Below are 22039 nucleotides of genomic sequence, written 5' to 3'. Positions count from 1 at the left end.
TGGTTGGGGTAGGAAGAAAGGCAGGCCACACAGCTGTCAGCAAATAGACCCCTGTAGCACACACTGACACAACAGGAACCAATGCAGCCCTGACAGGTGTGTCTGTCTTTGAAATCTAAGGTTTCTTAATCAGAGCCAAGGGGAGAGGCGGGGTGCAGGGCTGCCCACAGAGACCTGGAAACAGCAGGTCAAACAGGCTGATGCTCGAGGTAGCAGTCTCAGCCAGGATTAACACCTCAAGCTTTAATGAGGATTCAGAGGAAGACTGAGGGTTCTGCACACTGGGTTCTCTAAGCCCCCACTTTGTTCTGCCAAAGAGAATTTACAAAGGACCCAGCAGGAAATCTTCCCAGCTCGGCTGCTTCCACTGTGTCGACACCTGCTGCTGATGGGTGGGACACGGTTGGACCATTGCAGCACAATGCCACACCTCTCCCAGCTCAGATCTGTGCTGCTTTAACTTGAAAACAAAGAAAAATCTTTAACAACAAAAGCCAAAAAGCAACTTCCAGTCTCCTGCTGCTGCTCCCCAGAAAGCATTTCGCAGTTCAAAAGCAGATCTCATCCATTTCCCAGCTCAGGGAACAAGAAATCAAGCAGCAGTGGCAGGCATCCCACCTTGCAGCCCTCAGAAGCACAGGATGAAGATGCAGGGCAGCATCCTACACCAACAACTGACTCATCTCTCTCGCTGCCTGCATCCCTGTCACAGCAAAGCAGCACGAGGCTGACTGACGCAGGCACCTCTGGGAACTTTCTTAGCTACCACTCCCAAAGTTCTTGCAAATAACACGCAGAGACAAGCATTTCTGACAAGGATGCTTAAAGGAGCAGTGCCTTCATGACAGACACCAGAGCAGCACAGGTCCCTCCCGGATGAGTTGTTGGGCCCTTGGTTCAATTAAAGCAAATATGGAGCTTTTGCTGGTGTTAGCAGCAGTAGTTTCACCCTTTGTGGCAGCACACAGCAAGATGACCACGAGTCCAATAACTTGCAGCTGTACCAGAGTAAGGGCTGCTAAAATACATAAGGAGGGAGTTTTTGCCAGTCCAACTCAAACATCTTTATTTCTGCACTGTTACCTTGCCCGTCCTCACGGAGGACAGAGTGCAGGAGGGAGGTAAACTTTGCCAGACAAGCTTTGGTTACATTCAGGGGGCTAAGAATGCAGACCATGAGGAGTCACTCCCATTATTTTCCCCAAAATTTCATGTGGAAAGTCCAAGGAGTCTCTGCTAAGCTGTTGCAACTCTCAATTTAAAACTGAGCACTTACTTTTGGGTCAACAGACCTACTTTGTAGTTAGGAGAGTGCACAGGAGCTTTCAGAAACTCCTTTCCCTGCTTTCCCAGCCACACACGGGCCTAACGTGTTCTGAAAAGGCCCTCCTGCCAGCCCACCCCCAACAGCACCTGCATACCTGCCCAAGAAGCACTCACTCCGAAGCAATACCACACTCTGGACTCGGAGGGGAAGGGAAAGAAGATCTGAGGTTTAAATCAAACCAAAAAAACCTCAAAAATCAAACCCCAGAGACCAACATGGAGGACAAAACAGGAGAAGCTATGAAAATATGCTGAGATGGTCGAGAAAAGTCACATCAAAATATATTTAAAAACCAGGAATTCCAATCTGTGTGGAATTTAAAACTCCTTTTCCCACTCTTCTGTCTGCACAAGGAATTTTTGTTGTTCCAGGACATGGAACATGATAAGCAGCACCCATTGTGTCCTGAAAAGGGTAGTCTTCCCCCCCCCCCCTCCCCCAACTCATCTGAACAATTCCACCATTTACAAAAAAAAAAATTATATATACCTTAACAATCACCCCACCCTCCCTGTTTTCCATTCTACAGTGGGCAGGAGGAAGAACTGCAAACAGAGCTGACTTTTGATTAAAGTCCTTTTTCCCCCCCCCACCAACATCAATATCCCTGCAATCCGTTGTACACCTTCTGCACAGATCCTTGCTTCAACAGCTGTTTGAGACCTGCAAAAGAAACAAAAGCATTACCACACAACACCAACAGAAGGAAGTCTCTGCAGTTGCTGTTTATTACATTTACAGATCGGACATACAGGCCCTATGGCTCTAGCCTCAAGCTTGAGTACACATTTCTGAACAACAGAAAAACAGATACTGCAAACATCATTTAAATAACAACAAAGAAAATCTCCCCCAAATTCAGAGGCACAGCAGCTTTACTCCTGCTCTTTCAGCATTCCCACCAGCAGAAATAAGACCAAACAATAAGCCAATGCCTCCAGGGAGAAAAAGGGAGAAAGTCTCCTTCACTACAAACTCAAAGACCAGCACACCACCTCGAGATCCTCACAGCTCTGCAGAGGGCTAAAGCTGACTCCCAGAGCCACTTTGCTATTGAAGCTGAGAACACGTTTGTCATCTTAAGTACAACTGCATCAAGAAACAGCTTTATGAGCATTTCCAGAATTGAATTCCAGTAGCTTAGTTCATCTACTCAGCTCCCTTTACAGCCCTACAAAAATTCTCTAGCACTGAGTTTGGGACCTCATGTGAATAACTACAGAAGAGAGGTTTTCATACTCATAAGTCGTGCCTGGGAATACTACTGACTGCTAGAAGTAGTCCCTAGAGAGTAAGCTTGTTTCTCTTACTTGCATCTGCAGACTTGATAGTACCCTACTGAAAGCCTGCATTTATAGGTTTTGAGACCCACCATGTTACAAAGGGGTCTAAAGGAGCATCAATAGGTTGGATTCAGCCTTTAATAAAGCGCCATCCTCCCCATTCCTGAAAAGCCATTCATAAAACAATTCAAAGAATTGATGATCTGATGTCCTGTCAGCACTCAGGTTTTACCAGAGTGGGATAAGAGAACAGGAAGGTGAGTCAGCACTGAAATCACAATAGCTAACCTACTGGGGTTAGCATGGCCAGAGGAAGACTAGCAGGTCTTTATTGCTACTTAGGGGTCAAGTCTGCACAGAGGAAGCAGGCTGTCAAGAACATATGTGATGCACTTTTTCCAGAGGTAAAAATCAGAGGGGACTCCCTCTTCAACATCAGTCAGGACTCCCAGCCCTGGTCATGGGACAGCCCTGCTCTGATCAGCACACCAGGAAGGATCATGCTGGGCAGGGGCTGGGAGACTGTGAGGTTAAACTCCTCCCATCACGGGTAACTTCCAAATTAAAAGAACAGCGAAAAAAGCACAGCAACAATAGAACCCCACTAAGTTGCTTTAAACCCAGCTAAATTCTGCTACTGGGTATCCCCAAAACAGCATCAGCTTCACAATAACAAGCACTGGCAGCTGACTTGCAGCTCAACACGACAGAAGACAGGATTTGCCCTGCCTCAGATCAGCCTGCTGGATTGAGGCCAGAGTCCTGGTGAAAAGTCCTGGGCTGGATGCTGACATTTGTAGAACAGATCAGATTAGGCTGCCTAGGAAATACCTCAGTGGTTATCAGCTTTAAGCAAGGCATGTATGCAAGGAGAAGCACAACCAGTTATTAAAATCAACTGACTTACTCAATATAGAAGAAAACCCCTAACTTTCAGGCATGCAAGTCATTCAGAAGAACTAGCTGAAGAGATGATGTGTCTCCCTGCAACCTTTGCCCTGCTTGTCCACTCTTATGCAACTCTGACTACAGGAACTACTGTGCATTTAGCCCCGTCAGAATACTGGAAAACAGTCCTGGAAAGAACTGGAAGTAGGAGGCTCGCAGCCACTTCCTGGCTGATGTGTGAGGAGATGTGCCTTCTGAAAATGCAGCCTTTCAAAAGGAAGGACGTAACTGAACATAATTGAAAAAGGTGAGCTCCAGTAAGCCTGAAAAGCATGGCATTAGTACCACTTTTGTACCTTGTTTCCTGCTGGCCAGCTCTTAAGCAGCTGCATGCTGGCCTGAAAGATAACCTCATTAGCGCACAGGAAATTTTAGCATTTATCCCCAGTGTTGGGGGTTTGGTTTTGACAGCCAGCAATCCTGACATTTGGTTCTAGTGTGCTTTCAGACATTTCTGGAGCCAGCTTAAAGCTCTTCCTGACATCGCTAGCTGGTGACAGGTCACAACAGAACCTGGGCACTGCTGTCTGCTCCTGCCTGCTGAGCACTGAAGCTGAAACACAGAGAATAAACAAACACCAGCAGCAATGGATTACAGACAAGAGAGAAGGTCATTTTTGATCAACAAGCAATAAATTCCCTGATAGCACCCAGACAGAGAAGAGCCTACTGTTTCTCTGACTCTAGAGCATTAGCGCCGTGTTCTCAGTGTCTTCTGACTGCCCCCAGAGCCATCCATATGGTTATGAGATAAGAAATTAGGAACAGTGCCAACAAGAAGAAAAAGGGATGTTTTGAATGCCTACAGTCTTCCTCTGAGCGTACACACTGGACTGCTGCCACACAACACAAACAGACCCATTCCCTCATAAAACTCCTTAAATCCTTACGTGTTTGAAGATATTCTAGCACACAAGAATGCATCTGACTGCTTACCCAGTCACCTTCCCCTGGGAAGGATGGGGTTGCCTCAGCAGAATATGAAACACCGAAAGGCCCTGTGCTTGAACACGTTCATGTCTGTACCACCACCTCCTGGGCACGCTAGCTAGCAGTTCTGGCAATTACACAGGACTCTGTCATTGCTTCTAGCCCACAGTCTTTTCTCAAACTGCTGAGAGCAGCAGACTGAAAAATCTCAGTTCCATTTGAGAAGCGCTTCTGCCGTATGCAGCTTTGAGAAAAGCAGCATAGTGTGCAAGGGAAAGATCTTGAACTGATACAGACACAGACATCCCAGCCTGGATAGCTGTAGAAAGGCTGCAAGCGGATAAGCTGCAGATGAGTCACCCTGGAGCTTTATCTCCAAGCAGTAGCTCACACAGCAGTATCAACGCAGCAGGAAGTGCTGAGAAGAGACCACACAGTGCTTGGCTGCCCTCTACACACTTGAGGAGTGCAGGAAAGCTACACAGTTGCTTCTTTCTAGCAGGACAGCTGCCAGAATCAACTAAAACAGCACATTCAGGGTGATCGTACCTTCTTCTGACCAGCAGAAAGAAGCTGGGAAGCAGGATTTTCTGCAGGAGAGCTGCACTGGTACGTGCAGGAACTTCTTTGCCCCACAGCACAGGATGGGGCTCCTTGACACCTACTCTGATGCCTTGAGCAGAGCAGCAGAACCCACTGCAAAAGCTGACAAAGCAGAGATCAATTTCCAGCTAGGAACATAGTATTTAGCCACCTGTCAGTGTCAGGAGTTCTACACATTTCACTCAAGAGCTTCCATTTTGGCACTGGTGCTGATCTCTCCTGCCAAACAGGCGTATATGTCCTTCACTGCACACTTCTTTCCTACACATGCACAAAGCACTTATGGTAGAGGAAGGGAGTGGGGACGTAGGGAGACACAAACCCTACCCAGGGCTGTACAACCCTATACACCCTTGACTGTAGAAGGATTTTCACAAATCCGGACTCGAAGAAAGCAGAAAGTTTGTGATCTTATTCCAGGAAAAGACCAATCAGTTGGACTAAGCCCAGTAAGTCCCTCAGTTCAGACAGATGGCCAGCTACAAAACACAGCACTGCTAGTTGTGCCAAGTGCAACACTCAAGTGCACCTTCCTAACCTAATCCTGTTCCCTACAAATGCAGCAGCCAAGCTTGCAGGCTTCAAAAGAAAATGAAAGTTATTCACAGGGCACTTGGCCAACCATATTATGCTGTTCAAGGGGTAAATGGTAATGTAAGTCTTTCCTGATCACTACAGGCCAATAGTGCAGTTACTCCAACTTCTTACCAGCTTCTGTGAGGGATCTGTGCAGCCCAAAGCCATAATAGAGCTTTAAAACACCCACCTTCTCGCTGTTCACTTGTCAACTGCTCTTTGGGGAACTCCACATCAAATGTTATTATTAGTGAGCCTTTGATATTATTGTTATCAAAATTCGGAAGACCTTCTCCTTTCTTCCACAGTTTGGCCCCAGGTTTAGTAATTTTATCCCGAGCAACGTGAACCTAGAGACAAAAGAAATCTGAGAACATTGCTTTTGTTCTGTACAGGTACCTCAGTCCCTTGGATGCCCTCTGCAGCCCACTAGAAAGCTTCAACTGATATTGTTTCCTTGCCAAAGTCAATGATATTCAAGGGAACCAGGCAGCATTACTGCCAGGAAACTGAAGACAACACATGCAGTAGCTACTCTGACAGGCTGGAACCCTGATCCTCACCATGCACCCCTTGTGCCAGGCCTGTTTTGACTCTGGATAAATTGGTCTGGAGGCGTCTAGCAAAGGCAGCCACAAATGGCCAGCCGCTAAATTTTATTAACATAGAGCAGAAAAGCAAATCTTTTCCTCACCTTGTGCCCATCCAAGTGGGTTATATCCATTTCAAAGCCTGTAAGTGCCTCGACCAGCGAGATTGTCACGTTTGTATACAAGTCATCTCCTCTTCTTTCAAAGACTGGGTGCCTGCAGAAATAAGAGATTGTAGTTTTCCTCCTTTTCCCATGAAAAAGGAAATCCTCCAGCTTCCTCCCATCCATTTGTGAAAAGAGTTTGGAGACATCATAGAAATCAGAGAGGAAGTCAAGAAATAATGAAATTTAGCTTCGTTTTCCTGCATGCAAAGTGCACTACTAATAACCTTTCTATTTCTAGAGCAGTGAGTGGTAAGGAGTGTCAAGTTGTGACTCACTCAGTCTTTCCTAGCAGTACATTTTCTTACAATAGGGAGATAGTATGCTTATGGAAAAAGGAGATATCCCATGTGATTCAGGCAGGAGCTAACCTATGCCAGAATTCAATGGAAACAGAAATGGAATACCACTGCAGCATCCTCACAGCAGGGAATTCTCTAGCATCCTCAGGGTTGAGCATCCTGCACTGCCCTGAATACCTAAGCCCTGGCTGTACCAGCACTGCAGGATAAGCTAGACACAAGCCAAGCAAGCGACACTAGCCAGAAAACTGTTTGCAAGCTTCCACGATAGTAACTAGAAAGAGTAGTCTAACAAGGCCAGTCACTTACTTGAGAACTTTTATTCGGAAACGCAAATCACCTGGCTCCCCATCCACATGGGGTTCCCCTGTGAAGGAAGAAGAGATGTTTATCCAGTTAGAAACAGCTAAAGAAACAAGCAGCATATTAAACACAATAGAGATTTGCAGCTCATATGTCAAAGGGAAAAAAAACAACTAGTTGATTCTCATGTGACTAAAACTGTGCTTACATGTATTTCTTTTACTAAACAGTTTAGGATTTTCAGAGTACTACCTCAAATTAACCCTTTTCTGCTGCTCTGAAGACCTGCCCACACAGTAACAATAACCATCCATTATTTATTAAAGGACATAATCTCCTTCCAAAGAAGGGATTCTTTCACATACTGAAGTCTGGAGTAGATGTTCTTTTTCAAGTTATCATCTGAAACATAAGATTCAGGGCTTTCTTTTTTTTGTGTGTGTATTCTGTAGCAACAAAGGGAGAGGATCTCAAGAGTGTTATCCAGACTTGCAAAGACTATGCCACTGGATTCCAGCAGCACATGCTGGACACAGAACTTCACATAACGTGTCCTGATCATTTACCTAAAGCAGAGCTCGAACACTTTCACACTGCCATGAAGACCAGCCTTGTATTAAAGAAAAGAAGCAAGTCACAAGCTGGGCACTCCCCAAATACATACCCTCACCAATGAAGGGATATTCCATACCATCCCTCACGCCTGGCTCTATCTCCACTTCCAGCGTTCGCTCTTCATTCACAAGCCTGCAAAGGGGAATATGCAAGCACAGTTTTCAGCATTAGGTGGTAGCACCTTGTTTGTTACTGGAGAATGAGAACACCCCCACAAGTCACACATTCCTTGCTTACACCTAGAGCTATAGGCCAAGTGCTGCCTTTCTCACTCATTTACAAATTGAGTAAGTTCTTCATCTAATAGATCTACCCATTTCTACTTTAATAATTAAAGACTGTCTCCTTGTAAAAGAGAAATCTGCGTTAAGTGCTCTGAAATTCCCCAGATCTTCCTGGTTGTACAGACACTCTTCTCCCTCTAGTGGCAGGTTTTTGAATTAACAGCGTATAGCACTGAAGGGCACGACTCACTTGACATTGGGACATTCATCACAAACAACTTCTTGAGTCATCTGGAAGCGCCCAGGGCCCAGCTGCGTGGTCCTCATCTCCTGCCGGCAATTGCATTTCCGTTTGCCAGGTGCCTGTCTTGCCACTGGCTTGTTCCTCACAACCTGCAGCAAAGAGGAAGAGGCTGACACCAGCACACAAGCCAGCATCCCAGGTCATGATCACTCAGTCTGAATGCAATTTGTTTTTTGTGCATGTGATCTTGGAAAAACAACACTCCTCTGCACTGTTTTCACCTTACACCTCTTGCCAATCACACAAGGAACACCCAATTACCAGAAAATCCCTTTTGCCACCTTCTTTATCCATACACACCTCCTGAACTAGGAATGGTAGCACTGACACCTTTTATGGTAATTTTGCCCAGTGTGTATGTAGTACAAAGAAGCTGAGTTCCTCATTTATCCAGACACATTAACTCAAACTCAAGCAACATAAACTCTAATACATAGTATAGCAAAGATTGTCAGCACCAAAAACACAGCTTGCTTAAAGAAAATTAAAAGGTCAGCATATGTTTAAGCATGTAATCCAAAGATTCAGCGACATGTTTGGCCACAAAGAGGCAGTGAAAAACGAACAGCGTGGTTTTACAATGGCTGAAAACAGGAGAACTAAACTGTGTACTCTCAGACAGTGAATGGGCCTCAAATATCACCAAGAGCTGGAGGAAACAGATACAATTTTCTTAGCTAGGCACTTACTTCAGGAAGTTACTAACACAAGAAGCATTGTTTAGGCAAACTGTCAAAGAGAAAAGAAATTAATACATTGTTCCTTCAGTTAACTACTAACAAATAACTTCATGACATCCTCTATTACCAGATACTATGTAAACAAACATTTATTCTAGTTCTATTCTTTTAAAGATTCAAACCAAGCAGAGGACAGGCCAGTCATCTGAAACTTGGTAACACTGGAGAGACCAGCAGGCCAGCAAACTTACTTCTACAAAGTTTCCTGAATACACCTCCTCCAGTGTAACCTCCAGGTCCACAATGATGTCGCTGCCCCGAGGGATGTTCCTGTCCTGTTGGCGAGGGTTACCTCCAAACATGAATCCAAAGTCCCCAAAAAAGCTGGAGAGAAGCACACCAGTTAGTTCAGGAAAGAATTCTGACCAAGAAGACAGCCACCTAAGGCAGGAGCAATGGGTGCCTGGAAGAGATTTCTGTGCTTAAGAAAACCAAGCTGTCTGTGTGGGAAGACAACACCGGTTTCCATTCACTGCTCCTGGAGAAAGGACCAACACAGGACAAATGAGAACAACTCGTGGAATATCTGTGTATTTCTTCATAACCTTAACTATCACTTCAGATCACTGCCTCCTGACTAGATGAGAGGCCTTAACACTGAATTGACCCACATGAAATGCATGTGCAAGCATCACAGAATTAAAGCTCTGACCACGGAATAATTTGAAGTGGCAAAACCTCCTTACTGTGAGAAGATGTCTCCATGGGAACTCTGGTGCCCATCTTTCAACCCCTCCTCACCATACGCATCGTACTGTTTCCTCTTCTCCTCATCTGACAGCACCTGGCAAAGGGACACAAAAGGACAGGGTATTCACCCACAGGGCACCTGGATGCTTACACAAAGCTCACAGAGGAGCCTCACCAGAGCTCTTAGCTGGGGGGCAAGTAGCAGTGCTTTACAGTACAAAAGCATTGGCTAGAACTTGCTTGCTGTGCTGGGAAGTGAAACATTTATTGGTTAAGTTCATAAAAGTTAGAATTAATTTATTAAAATAGCAGATACAACACAGAGGATATTAAAAAAAATATTGAGTTTCCTCTGAATGAGTTGAGGGAGACTCAGAAGGGAATAATAACTCCAAATCAATTCTTACAAAGCAGGAACTGCTCCTCCATGAAAGAGAAAAAAGCACATAACACATAATAGGGCCCTGGTTTCTCTGACAAATACTTCATAACTATTAGCAATGATAGCAAGTTTGCCTATGAAGCTGAACCTGCTGAGTACAGTAACTCCACACCAACTTCAACACTGACTCAGTTACTAAGGGCAGCAAAATTCAGGAGCAATCTCAGTACTGAGACAGAACAACACATCCCAGTAGACAGCACTCAAGATCGTAAAGCTTCAGTTTTAATTCCTAGGTACTAGCTTTGCTTTTGTTCACCACTCCACAGATTTCCAGTCAGATTTTGCCTTCCTTCCCTTTCCTGGCCTGTTGGTTATTTTTTGGAAGGCTCAAGTTGCCAGGTCAGCTTTCAGAGAGGAGTGGAAACAGCTAGAGAAGCTGGCTTAATGATGAAAGCCAGCCTCAAGTTGTAGGTAATGATAAATGCCAGCAGCAAGAAAGGTTAGAAGAAAAACAAAACAGTGACTTTAACTACTAGCTTCACCTTTCCAGGACTAAAGGTAAGAGCTCAGTTCTCCCTTTGCCACCTAGGATATGCAATGCAGCACTCATTTGAGAAAACTGGGATAAGTTCCACAATCCATTAGTAGACTACTAACAACGCTACAAGAAAGAAAGGAATAAAGAACACAAAATATTTTTCTTTTCCATTCACTTTGCTTCCTTAGCAGGTTTCTGGAGGTTTAAGAACACAGCACTCCAAATGCTGTAAGGAGACTTCTTGTTTATGTTAGGTTGCCTCAAAAGCAACGCGATTCAGCAGATAAACTGAAAACCAAAAACAAGACAAACTCCAGCCCCAAACCACCCTGAGACTAACAGCTGCTATGTGAAGGAGCCTCCGAAACTAAAACATCTGTGCTTGCACCACAGAGCTGAGGGGTTAAAATCAGGCTGTGTAAGTGAAGGGCACTGAGTAGTTTAATTAGCCTACTTTCCCCACACTTTTTTTGCCCCCCTGAAGACTTTTCTCTAGGCAGTCAGCAAGACTAATCTTGAGCAGCAGCGTGGAGCCTGATGCTTTATGGTAAAAACAACACTAGCTTAGTGGAGAGCACGTTGCATGTTTTGTCTGTGTTAGCAACAGAAGTCCACATTTTATGCTGAACAAGTTGGGCTCTGTATTTTAGTAGCACCTTGGTAAGGGAAAGGAAGGTAGACTGTCACCACTCAAAAGAATTTTTGCTGCCTCTGCCACTACGTCCTCTACTGCTTTGTGATTTTACAGCTGTTTCTTCCCCAGTATTTTTCTGGAGGAAAGACCCTTTCAACTGCTACTGTGATTAAGACATAAAATGGAACTCTGGGAAGACACAGAAATGCTCCCCATGCATTAAGCACTGTCAAGTGTGACAAGAGCCCAGCTCACATAAACTACATCAAGCCCACAGCTTTGAAGCAGGCAGCAAGCATCAGCCTTCAAATCAGATGGTAAATTCTAGATCCCCCACCAAATAATTCTTTACACTCACCAACTTTGCTGTGAGAGCTAAGCCAACTTATTAAGAATAGAAGTCTGAACTAAAAGGAGTTCTAGCTATGATACAAAAAAAAAATTAATGTGTTTTTCCTCTGAGCAAGGAGGAATACATTCAAGCTGCTTCTCACCTCACTTCCTCATTCATTTTATATTTACATGCCAGAAGAAGGAAGCAGCATCAGGAGCCCTGCTACAGCCACAGGTTCAGCCACAGCATCAGCCTGGGTCAGAAAGATACCCCCTTTTCCTCCTGAACACTGGGATACAGATTGTCCTATGGCCTGGCTCCTCAAGCCAGCACAAACCTCCTACCTAAACTGCCAGCCTGGGCAGGGTCCTGGTGGAGCTGCTCCTGTGCATTTCTGTTGGTCAAAACTCTCTTCCTCAGGAGCCTTCCTCTGCTCCATGGGGAGAAGCAGGAAGAAAGCAGAAGCAACAGTAGGGGTCAGGCTCTTTTCAGTGGTGTGCAGTGACAGGACAAGGGGCAATGGGCAAAAACTGGAACACAGGAAGTTCCATACAATCGTAAGGAATAATCTTTTTACTGTTGAGGGTGACAGGGCACCGGAACAAGCTGCTCAGATTGGTTGTGGAGTCTCCTTCCTTCTTTGGAGATGCTCAAAACCCATCTGGATGCTTTCCTGTGCAACCTACTGTAGGGAACCTTCTTTAGCAGATGTGTTGGACTAGATGGCATCCGGAGGTTCCTTCCAACCCCTATGATTCTGAGATGGGAGGCAAAAGGACAGGGAACATGAAGGAAACACAGCCCACCATCCACAGCAGAGGAAAAAACAGACTTTGTCTTAAAAGTGTTGGGTAATAAAGCAGGTCATATGTGATTTATGCAGTGTGTGATGCTAGAAGTTATTACTTAGATGCTATGCCTTAGCATAGGTATAACAGAATTCCTTAAGCATATGGGGCTCCAGCAACGATTTTTCACCCCTTAACACATTTACTAGAAGGCAAGCCAACAGCCTTTCACTTCCTACCAGCCAAAACTTACAGTCACGCTCTACACATACACACAAACGGGTTCCTGTGCCAACACTCACAGCTGATCCATGCCCATTTTGTACTCAAAGAACTATTAATAAGATCAAACAGCTCAAGCTCCGCACTCCCCTAGCTAGGCGAACTGCTGTCCCTTATTGCCCTCAAACAAGCAGACTTCCCAGGTCATCCTGGCAGCCTCTCTTTGCTTTGTAATTAGGTGTCATGCAGGAAATTCAATACAGCATTTAACAGGCAAAGAGGAATGACACCAGTGCCCTACAGAGAATCATTTCTGTTTCCTAGAATTCATCCCCAAATACGACAGCCATTCTGGACCTCTGTACTGCCCCGACAGCCACAGGACAGGTGCCTCACAGCCAGGCCCCTCATAGCCAGGCCCAGTCCTTGCTCAGAGCGTTGTACCACAGCCCCCTCCCGCTGCCCTCGGGGCCACCCCGAACCCTCTTCCTGTGCCAAGAGCCCGTAGCCCGGCCCCACCTCATAGGCGGCCCCCAGGTCCTGGAACTTCTCCTGGGCCCGCGGGTCGTCGGGGTTCCTGTCGGGATGCAGCTGCAGCGCCAGTTTGCGGTACGCCTTCTTGATGTCCTTCACGGAGGCGCCGCGGGACACCCCCAGGATCTTATAGAAATCCCTCCTGAGGGGCGAGAGAGAGGCAAGGCCCCGTCAGCGGGCCCGGGCGCTGAGGAGCCGCAGGCCTACGGGAAGGAAGGAGGGGATAAGGGAAGGGCAGCCCCCCGGGGAGCACTCACCCGGCGGCGGCCTCCCCGCAGAGGCAGAGCAAGAGAAGACAGACGCGGCCGAGCCAGCCGGGGGCCATGGCCGGGCCGAGAGGAGGCCGCCGCCCGCACTCCGTCCCTCACACACGAAGCCGGCGCCCGGCCGCAGCCGCCAGCCAATGAGAGAGCGACCCAACCATAACCGCCAGCCATTGAGGAGCGGCCCAGCCCCGCACGGCTCAGGCTGACAGCCAATCGCCTGCGCACACTTCACCACCGCCTCGCGGTCGCGGCCTAATCGCATCGCAGAGCGTCGGAAGGAGAGGACGCCGACCAATCGCAAGGCGCGTCGTTTCTTCCCGCCTCCGCGCCGGCTCGGGTAGCCAATGGCGAGCGGCTCCCGAGGAGCAGGCGGGAAGCGCCCTCTCGTTGGTTTGTGCGGCTGTCATGGCGGCGGCCGTGTCGCTATGGCCGCGGACGGAGCCGCTGCTGCTGGGCGCGCTGCCCGTGCCGCCGCCCGCCCGCTTGGGCCCCCACTACCTGCGCAAGATGGCGGCGTACGCGCGGGCGCGGGCGGCTGAGGGCTGTTACCCGCGGCTGAGCTGGCCGCGCTGGCGGCACATCGCCTGCGGCAAGCTGCAGCTGGGCCGCGGCCTGGCCTGGCTCTACTTCGAGCGCTTCCACGACCTCCTCCCGCCGCCCGATCCGCCCCGCCGCCTGCAGCGCGCCGAGGCCGAGGCGGCGTGTGGCAGCGCCGAGGAGCTGGAGCGGGAGCGCGGCAAGGCAGGGCCCGGGGCCGGGGCGGGCGCGGGGCGGCCGGCGACACCTAACGGCCTCTCCCCTCTCGGCAGCTCTCCGTGGACACGCTGCGCTTCCTGCTCTTCCTCTACCTGCAGCAGCTGAACAAGGCCTCCCTGCGGACGTCTCTCATCGGCGAGGAGTGGCCCAGCCACAGGGCCAGGGCTGCCGGGCTGCCGGGAAGGGCCGCGGGGCAGAGCAAGGTAATGGGGCTGTGGGGAGGGGAGGCTGCCCTGCTGGGCCTTCCTGGGCAGGGCGAGCTGCCGCCCTTTATAGCAGGCAAGTTTTATGCGTTCCCCTAACTGTTGCTAATAAAATGTCAGTAGTTATATCCACGTAGCTATATATACCCACGTGTAGCCTGGAGAAGGAGGCTCAGGGGGAGGCCTCATTGCTCTCTACAACTCACAGTAAGGAGAGCATAGCAACTTTAGGTTAGTTCTAACAGGTAACAGCAATAGGATGAGAGATGATGGCCTTGATTTTCACTCGGGAAGGTTAGGTTTGGATATTTCTTCTCAGAAAGAGCAGTGAGGCACTGGCACAGCTGCACAGGGGGGTGAAGCAGTCACTGTCCCTGGAGGTGCTCAGAGCTGTGGGGCTGTGGCACTGAGGGACGTGGGCAGTGGGTGGGCTTGGTTGGTTGTGAAGCTTCTCTCTTAGTCTTTGTGGTTCTCCTTTTAAGAAGCTGTAGCCTCAGCACTTCCTTGTAGCCAAACAGGAAGGTTTTTCTGCACTGGGAACTGCTGCCCTATGGTTTGTTGTAGAATAAGGGGATTCCAGCATGCTCCCTAGCAAAGCTATGTGAAGTTGTATTTCAGAGGGGCTGGAATACATCTGGCCACCCATGGATCAACAGCATGAAAATGTGAATGTCTCCTGTAAATCATTATGAAATAAGTGAAGTAAGGTAGATGTATTGGCTGCAGGTTGTGAGCAGGTCTGTGTTTGTCAGTGAAATTGACAGCATTGTCAGAAAGGCCATCTGCATGCCTCAGCAGATTTCTGTTGGGGCTGTGCTGTTATGAGCTGCACAGGCCTGGGAGTGTAGTCTGGAACAAGCTGAAACCATTAAAAATGGGCTGGATGATCTTATACTAAAAGATCTAAAAAACAAAGAGAGAAATGAGAGGAACTGGTAAATGGCTGTGAGTCAGGTGGCACTGGAGCATCCAATGGAATTGAAGTCAATGTTTTCTTCCAGCTGTGCTTCAGGTGCAACTATTACATGTAATGCTGAACAGGAACAAGAGCTGTTCCTGTGTTCCAGAGGATCTCTGTCACAGTGCTACAATCTCCAGCTGCTGCTGTAGGTGTGTTATTCCTGCACCCTGCACTGAGGACAGTATGTAATCATAGCCGAGTGTTAATTCTGCAGCTTGGCAGCCAGCAAAGCTTGTCTTTATTGGTGCCAGCCACAGCTCCAATCTCCCACTTTTCTACGAATGGAGTCCTTTAAAATTTGAACTAATGCTTCTTTCAGAGGCTGATTGGTTTATTGGTCCTCTTGCTTCTGAAGGAATGACCCTCTGCTTTTTTTTATTATCTCTGGCTCCACATCAGAAGCACTCAATCATAGCTGAAGGTCTGGAGCAGATGCAGCGATGTAGCAAGACCTTGGCTGTCAGTTACTGATTTGTTTCCTCCTTTCAATACTAGCAGCAGCTGGCTGAATTTGTGTGGGAAGGATTGTAGGAGAATCTGCTTCTGCTTTCTAAGATGAAATATTTGATACTTGGAGTTAGAATGGCACCACGTTTCTTTTTTTGGTGCACTTGATGGTGAATCCAGCTTCCTTTCTATGTGTGGAAAGAGTGGAGCAGCAGGACTGAGTTTGACTTGCTTTCCTTCTTTTATAAGTATAAGCAAAGATGTGTTGTACAGTGTTGGTGGAGCTTCTCAGCTATGTGAGAATTCACCTTGTTCTTATTTTTCTGCCCCTAAGAACTGGAATGACCAGGACCACCTTGCCTTCCTGCTCACGCACCTCTCAGACATGCTGGAGCTGCTGCTGGAGCCAGAACAGCTCGGTGCCTCCTCACACGCCACCCACAACAGCTTGGTGTCCTACGAAGCCGTCTGTGCCCTCAGCTTCCTCATTGAAGGGACTGTGAACAACACAAGGACCATCCATCCTCTGCATGAGCTTGCCCTCTGGCAGCCCTGCCATGGGCAGAACGGCTACTCTAAGATCTCCAAAACCTTCTCCTTCCCCAAACTAGAGAACTGGCTGCGCTCCTGCCTGATAATAAATCCTTTTGGAATGACTGCCTGCCTACGGTCTGGGAAGAAGCTTGCGTGGGCACAGCAAGGTATCTGCAGGTTTTACCTTTATTCTTAGAGACAAATTTCTATTCTCAGTTCCTCTTGGTGACCAGGCATCTGGCAGTGGCACTGCTATTGCCTGTGATAGCTTAGGGGTGAGTATGGGAGAGTAGAGGGTGCTGTGTGATGCCTGTGTGTATTTTCTGGTCCTTGGGTTACTTTGTGAGTAAACATGAACGAGTTTGCTTTCAGAGGCCCCTCTGAGTGAGATCATTTATCACTAGTCATTGCTTAGGTACAGCCAGACGTGGAAAAGAGATAATGTGATGTGTTAGTGGCAAAGCTGAGAACTGATGAAGGTTCTCATGCCTTGAATCAGAGCTCTTTACCTGAAAGGGCATTGCAGAGGAACAGAGGCACCCTACTCCTTAAAAGGAAGGATGGTAGGACTTTTGTGTGGTGACACTGTACTGCCGTGAGGTTTGGGGCTGATTATTTCCTTGAGGGATTGCTGAGTGATGTGGACAGTGAACCACCGTGTCTGTTTCTCTCTGGAAGACATGTATATCCTTTTTTGTTGTTGTTTTTTTTTTTCTTTAATTTAAATGCATTGATTAATTTTATTTTGCAGTTGAAGGAACAACCAGGAGAGCAAAGATTGCCTGTAACACTCGTGTGGTACCTGAGGTGTCCCCTATGGTGATAATGAGCCAGGTGTACAAACAGACGCTGGCCAAGAGCTCGGACACCTTGGTGGGTGCTCATGTCAGAATTCATCGCTGCAACGAGTCCTTCATTTATCTCCTCTCTCCTCTTTGGTGAGGTTTTGTTCTCTTGAGGAGCAGCCAAATGTCCTTTCGGCATTTGTTCAAGTGCTAAGCTCTTGTTAAGCTCTGGTTGCAGTCTTCCCTGCTCACTGCATCTTTGTTGTTTTGCAGCTCTGTGACCATTGAGAAGTGCCGGAATAGCACGTTTGTGCTTGGCCCTGTGGAGGCATCTGTTCACGTCCACAGCTGTGACAATATCAAAGTCATCACCGTTTGCCACTGCTTGTCTCTTTCTTCCACCACTGGCTGTACTTTTCACATTCTGACTCCTACCCAGCCTCTTATCCTTGCGGGTAACCAAGCAATCAGCTTTGCCCCTTTCCACACCCATTACCCCATGCTGGAAGACCACATGGCTCAGGTGGGGCTGGCCACTGTGCCCAACTACTGGGACAGCCCCATGATGGTGTGCAAGGAGGGCAGTGATGCCAGCGTCTTCCGCCTCCTGTCACCCTTGGACTTCTACACCTTCGTGATTCCTTTTGAGATGGAAGGAGACACCACAGAGACACCTGGGGGACTTCCCCATGCCTATCAGAAGGCACTGAATCAGCGAGAGCAGAAGGTACAGATCTGGCAGAAAATGGTGAAGGAGGCGTGCCTGACCAAGTGAGTGCTGTATTCTGAAAGGCATCTGAACTGTGCTGAAGCTCAGCACAGTCGTATATCATTCAGTGTGGTTCAGAAAAAATGCTTTAGTGCTGGGTTGGTTTGTGTGAGCTACATCTTGCCACTTCTAAAGCATTAATAGTTGGCAATCTTGAGATCCTGATCTTTGGCATTATAGTGTACATCTGAAAAAATGCTTTGTTGAGACTGCATTTTCCTAGCCTGCAAAGCTGAAGGAAAACATGCCTAGATGCTGCTGAGGGCCAAGGTGAGGTGTGCTGGTGGCATGAGTTTACGGCTTCCCTCATACTGGGTACTGTCTCCTTGCTGTCTCTGTTCTGCTTCCAGTGCTGCATGCTGACATGGGTGAGATCTGAGCCCGTACCCTGAACAACAGCTCCACCAATTATTGGCCTGCAGCTGATTGGTGATCATTCTTAACCCCAACCTTTACAGTGAAGCTTTAAATTACTGTCCCACCTGTTGTTGAGGTGAGCTAAGCATGTGCATGTGGACTGTTAAAATACATCACCTCATGGACAGTAGCTTGTAAAGTTCCCTTTAAAATCCTCTGCCCAGCTTCTACTGTACTAGGTAGGCCTCTCCTCGCCCCTCTCATGTGCTGATATGCCTCTGTTTGCTTTCTCAACACCTGCTGCTGAGCTCTGAAAGAGTCCACCTTGTTTTCTTTGTCAGCGTGCTTTGTTGAGCAGTCAGGTGTAAAGATCTGTCAGCTTCAGTTTTGCTGCTTTATGTTTTGTGAACCATTTTGATGCAGCAATCTGAGAATCTTCCTTCACAAATGCAGAATAGAGATAGAAACCCAGATGCTTGGTTTTAAAGTCTTGAAGAGGTGAAAACAACTTTTGATCCCTCAAAAAGCTGTATTTGAGCTCCCCACATTTTCTTCCTGTTCTGTGCTCAGTCCGTGAGTTACAGTGGACATATAACTGGGTACAGAGAAGCAGTGATCTTAGAGAAGTTGAGTTTGTGGGACGCACAGAACGTGAAAACCTCTTGTTGAGTCAAACAGTCAGCACTTCCCATCACACCGAGCTGCAGAGCTGTAGTCCATTTGATTGTTTTTAGAGCAGCCCCCTGAGCTTTCCGTGTCCCTTGCTGAACACCAGGTGCCTTTGTGCTGAGAGCACAGGAACTTGCCATTTGAAAGAGCTCCAGAGTGGGAAGGAGAAAGGATCCTTTGGGAGGATTTTGCTACAAGTAGAGGATGGCTGAGCAGTAGTGATCCAGTAGTGGTGACAGAGGTGTCAAAGCATTCAAACCTCTCAATCCTTGCATCTTGAACAGCAGCAGAAAGTTTTAACTTCAGCTTTTGTGCTGGAGTCATCCGTTGTGTCTGTTGGTCTCATCTACAGTGCTCCTTCTCATTTCAGCCATTGCCCTGCCAGGACTGCTGCTTCTAATCCTGTTTTTATGAAGATGTTATACCTACCAAAATCCAACATATAAAGAAACATTAGATGGTATAGATGATGCACTTATATTTAGCACCCTCTGCAGCAGTCAGAGGAGGTGAGAGCTTGGTACTGCAGTGGTTTATTTCATGAAAGGGGGGAAGATGTGCCAGAATTAGAACCTTGCTGGAGAGAAGCTGGGCAGCTGGCAGTGTAAGATGTCTCCGTGCCCTGTGGGGGCAGGGGGATAGCTAGAGAGACAACCCAGGGCAAGCAGATTGTCAGACTTGTAGAAAGAAGAAAAGCTGCTGGTGTTTGAACAGGGAGGTGAATGAGTAAGAAGATGTCTTTCAAGAAGTTGAAGCTGTCTGGAGGAGGAAAGTGGGGGGGAAAAAAGAATGTAAATCCTGCCAGGCTAAAGGTAAAAGCCCCGTAAGGCAGGACCAAAAAGAGAGGTTGAAGAACAACTTGTAAAAGCGTAAAATCCTGCTTGCTCATTTTCTGAGCACATCAGAGAGAAAGCCTTTAAGGGTCTGTAGCAGATGGAGGTATATAATAAGCACTCGGAGAAGATAAACTCTAAGAGAAGAAAGAAGTGACTGCCTTTGTGTTCACATTCACTGGGGAGGAATTTAGGTTAGTTTCCAGCTTAGAAACCTGCTTTCTGGGGGATCTGTCAGTGAACGTTTCCAATGGAAGTGACAGTGCAAAGAAGAGTCTTTAACTTGAAAAAAAGGGCATACCAGGCCCCTCTGAAGCTGAGTGACACAGAAATGTATGGGGATGGTTTGCTGCTTTTTCCCAGTACGTGATAGGAGCATCAAAACAAATTAGGAACGGGGTCAAAACAAAACCACACAATCTCCACAGGATATTGGAAACATTTGTGTTTTATGTAGGTTCAGAAATGAATTGTGTAAGCTCACAGGGAAAAAAAAAAAAAAAGAGAGAATGTAGAATATCTGTCAGGAGCTATTCAAGAAGAGAAATTCAGGAGCTGAGCTGATCCCAGATGGCTGGGATGCTGCTCTGGAGGAGTACTGCCATGAGCCTGTGCTGCTTTTGGACATCTGACTGCTGATAGAGCGCCTGAGCTAAGTGATGCACCCTGTTGTTGTTGCTCTTAGCAAAAACAGAACAGTTATTTCCTTGCAGTGGAAATTATTTGAGTGGTGTTTATATACACTTTGTTTTCCTGATCTCCATCCTCTCTCTTCACATGCTGTCAGAACAAAATTTTATATCTTCGGTCATATACATATATAAACATATCAGCACTCACTGCTGATGTGTTTTTCTGCCTTTTTGGACAGTCTATCTGTGCTCTGAGAGGAAAGCAGAGAAGACCTTATGGAGCAGAGTGCCTGCTAGTGGAGTGGGGAAGCTTGCATGCCTAGCCGAGTTCTGCCTTTAGGGTTAATTTTAGCCATATTAACTTGGTAGAAGCTTTCTTTTCTGGGCATTGTTCTTGAACCAAGCCCAGCTCTTAGCTGGTATTTGTAGAGGCTCGTTTTGGAAGTGAAGTTCAGAAGCACAGAAAAGTGTGACTTCTGCTTCCTTCTTTTCTGATCATCTTTTTGTTGCAGGGACCAAAGGAAGCAGTTCCAGATGCTGGTGGAAAGCAAGTTCTACGAATGGCTGATTCAGACAGGGAACCGTCAGCAGCTGGATAGCCTCGTCCCTCCTGCTGTGGGCTCCAAGCAGGCTGCAGGATAGCATCTCGTTCCTCTGCACCAAAAGGAAAGGAAGGGTGAGTAGAAGGCATCTCTTTTGATTCTTCTCTTCCTAGAGGAATTGTCCCATGTTTGTGTGCACAGCCTAGGGAGAGGTGGAAAAGGCTGGAAGCTGTTCGGTGGAGATTCTCCCAAGAGTCTTGTGTTTGGTTTTATTTATTTTGCAGTCAGAACCTCTTTTTAATTGAGTCTGTTGTGTGTGTACATGGCACCTCCTTTGTTCTCTGCAGGTGGTTTGTTGGGGACACCCTTGTGTGTCTGTAAAGGCAGATAGGCATGTTGTATGTGACTTGAAGTAAAAACTTGAGCAGCCAGCTTTTGAAAGACGTGTATTAATATCTGTGCTTACCTGTCTCACTTTTTGTTTAGGAGAATTGGGTGAGACTTCAAATAATTGTTACTCTGCAGTCTCTTTTGTTTCCCAAGCAGAAGTGGTTTAGGAGCTGGAGGCAAGCTCTCATTATTCTCTTCTATTGCATGTTTCAAACCATAAGAAATGTTTTTATTTCCTTTTATTTTTCCCATTTTTCTTTACGTTGCTTTGTCTTTGATGGTGTTGGGCATAAAATCTGCACCTCTGCTTTGTTGTAGAGTTATGGGAACAGACAGCGCTGTCCTGAAAACATTTCCCATAAAGACTTTGCGGCTGTTCTGACTGCACACGCTCGATGTGGATCTGATGCCCAGCCTGTGTGTGGATTTGGACATCTCTCTGGTTTAGGATTTGTAATAGCTGCTGCTTTCCCAGGAATGTACTGTAACTATTCTGTTGGTAAATGAGAAGGAAGGTGCGTGCTGCTGGAGGATGATGAGGAAGTACACGTGCCCCTTGCTGCAAGGAGGCTGGTGTCGTGGTTAGCATCTGTTGTGTGTGAGTGTCCAGCAAAGGAGCCTTTCCTGGTGTACAGCTGGATGCAGGGCCTTGGCTGTCACACATGTCTTTATTGTACAGGCCAGCTGCACTGTTTTTATAAATGTGAAAAACAAATGTTTGATCGTTTATGAATGAAATGCTATAGATTTTTTTTAGTATGAAGACAGCACTTAAGCAATGTGATTTTGGTGGATTTACCTTTATTGTATATTTGACTTGTTTGACGGATGTCAATAAAACTCAAGGTAAGCCTAACACAA

General features: G+C 47.0%; 2 protein-coding genes across 3 annotated transcripts; one reads left to right on the top strand and one right to left on the bottom strand.

The window, feature by feature from the left end:
* Positions 1-1591: 1591 nt before the first annotated feature.
* On the bottom strand, positions 1592-13419 carry DNAJB11 (DnaJ heat shock protein family (Hsp40) member B11). Its single transcript, XM_422682.8, has 10 exons — positions 13292-13419; positions 13020-13176; positions 9596-9693; positions 9101-9233; positions 8116-8258; positions 7691-7773; positions 7033-7090; positions 6362-6473; positions 5858-6017; positions 1592-1990 (listed from the first exon to the last, which is right to left on the bottom strand). Exons 1-10 carry the CDS (start codon positions 13357-13359, stop codon positions 1926-1928), a joined length of 1077 nt encoding a protein of 358 aa, XP_422682.1. The 5' UTR covers positions 13360-13419; the 3' UTR covers positions 1592-1925.
* A 197-nt stretch (positions 13420-13616) lies between these two features.
* Positions 13617-22039, top strand: TBCCD1 (TBCC domain containing 1). Of its 2 annotated transcripts, none has more exons than XM_046898412.1 (7): positions 13617-13815; positions 14110-14259; positions 16002-16368; positions 16953-17139; positions 17260-17757; positions 20759-20922; positions 21497-22039. In XM_046898412.1, exons 1-6 carry the CDS (start codon positions 13645-13647, stop codon positions 20886-20888), a joined length of 1503 nt encoding a protein of 500 aa, XP_046754368.1. In that variant the 5' UTR covers positions 13617-13644; the 3' UTR covers positions 20889-20922; positions 21497-22039.

Source organism: Gallus gallus, chromosome 9, assembly GCF_016699485.2.
Source record: "Gallus gallus isolate bGalGal1 chromosome 9, bGalGal1.mat.broiler.GRCg7b, whole genome shotgun sequence".
Lineage (NCBI taxonomy): Eukaryota > Metazoa > Chordata > Aves > Galliformes > Phasianidae > Gallus > Gallus gallus.
This window is presented reverse-complemented; position numbering and strand designations above follow the sequence as displayed.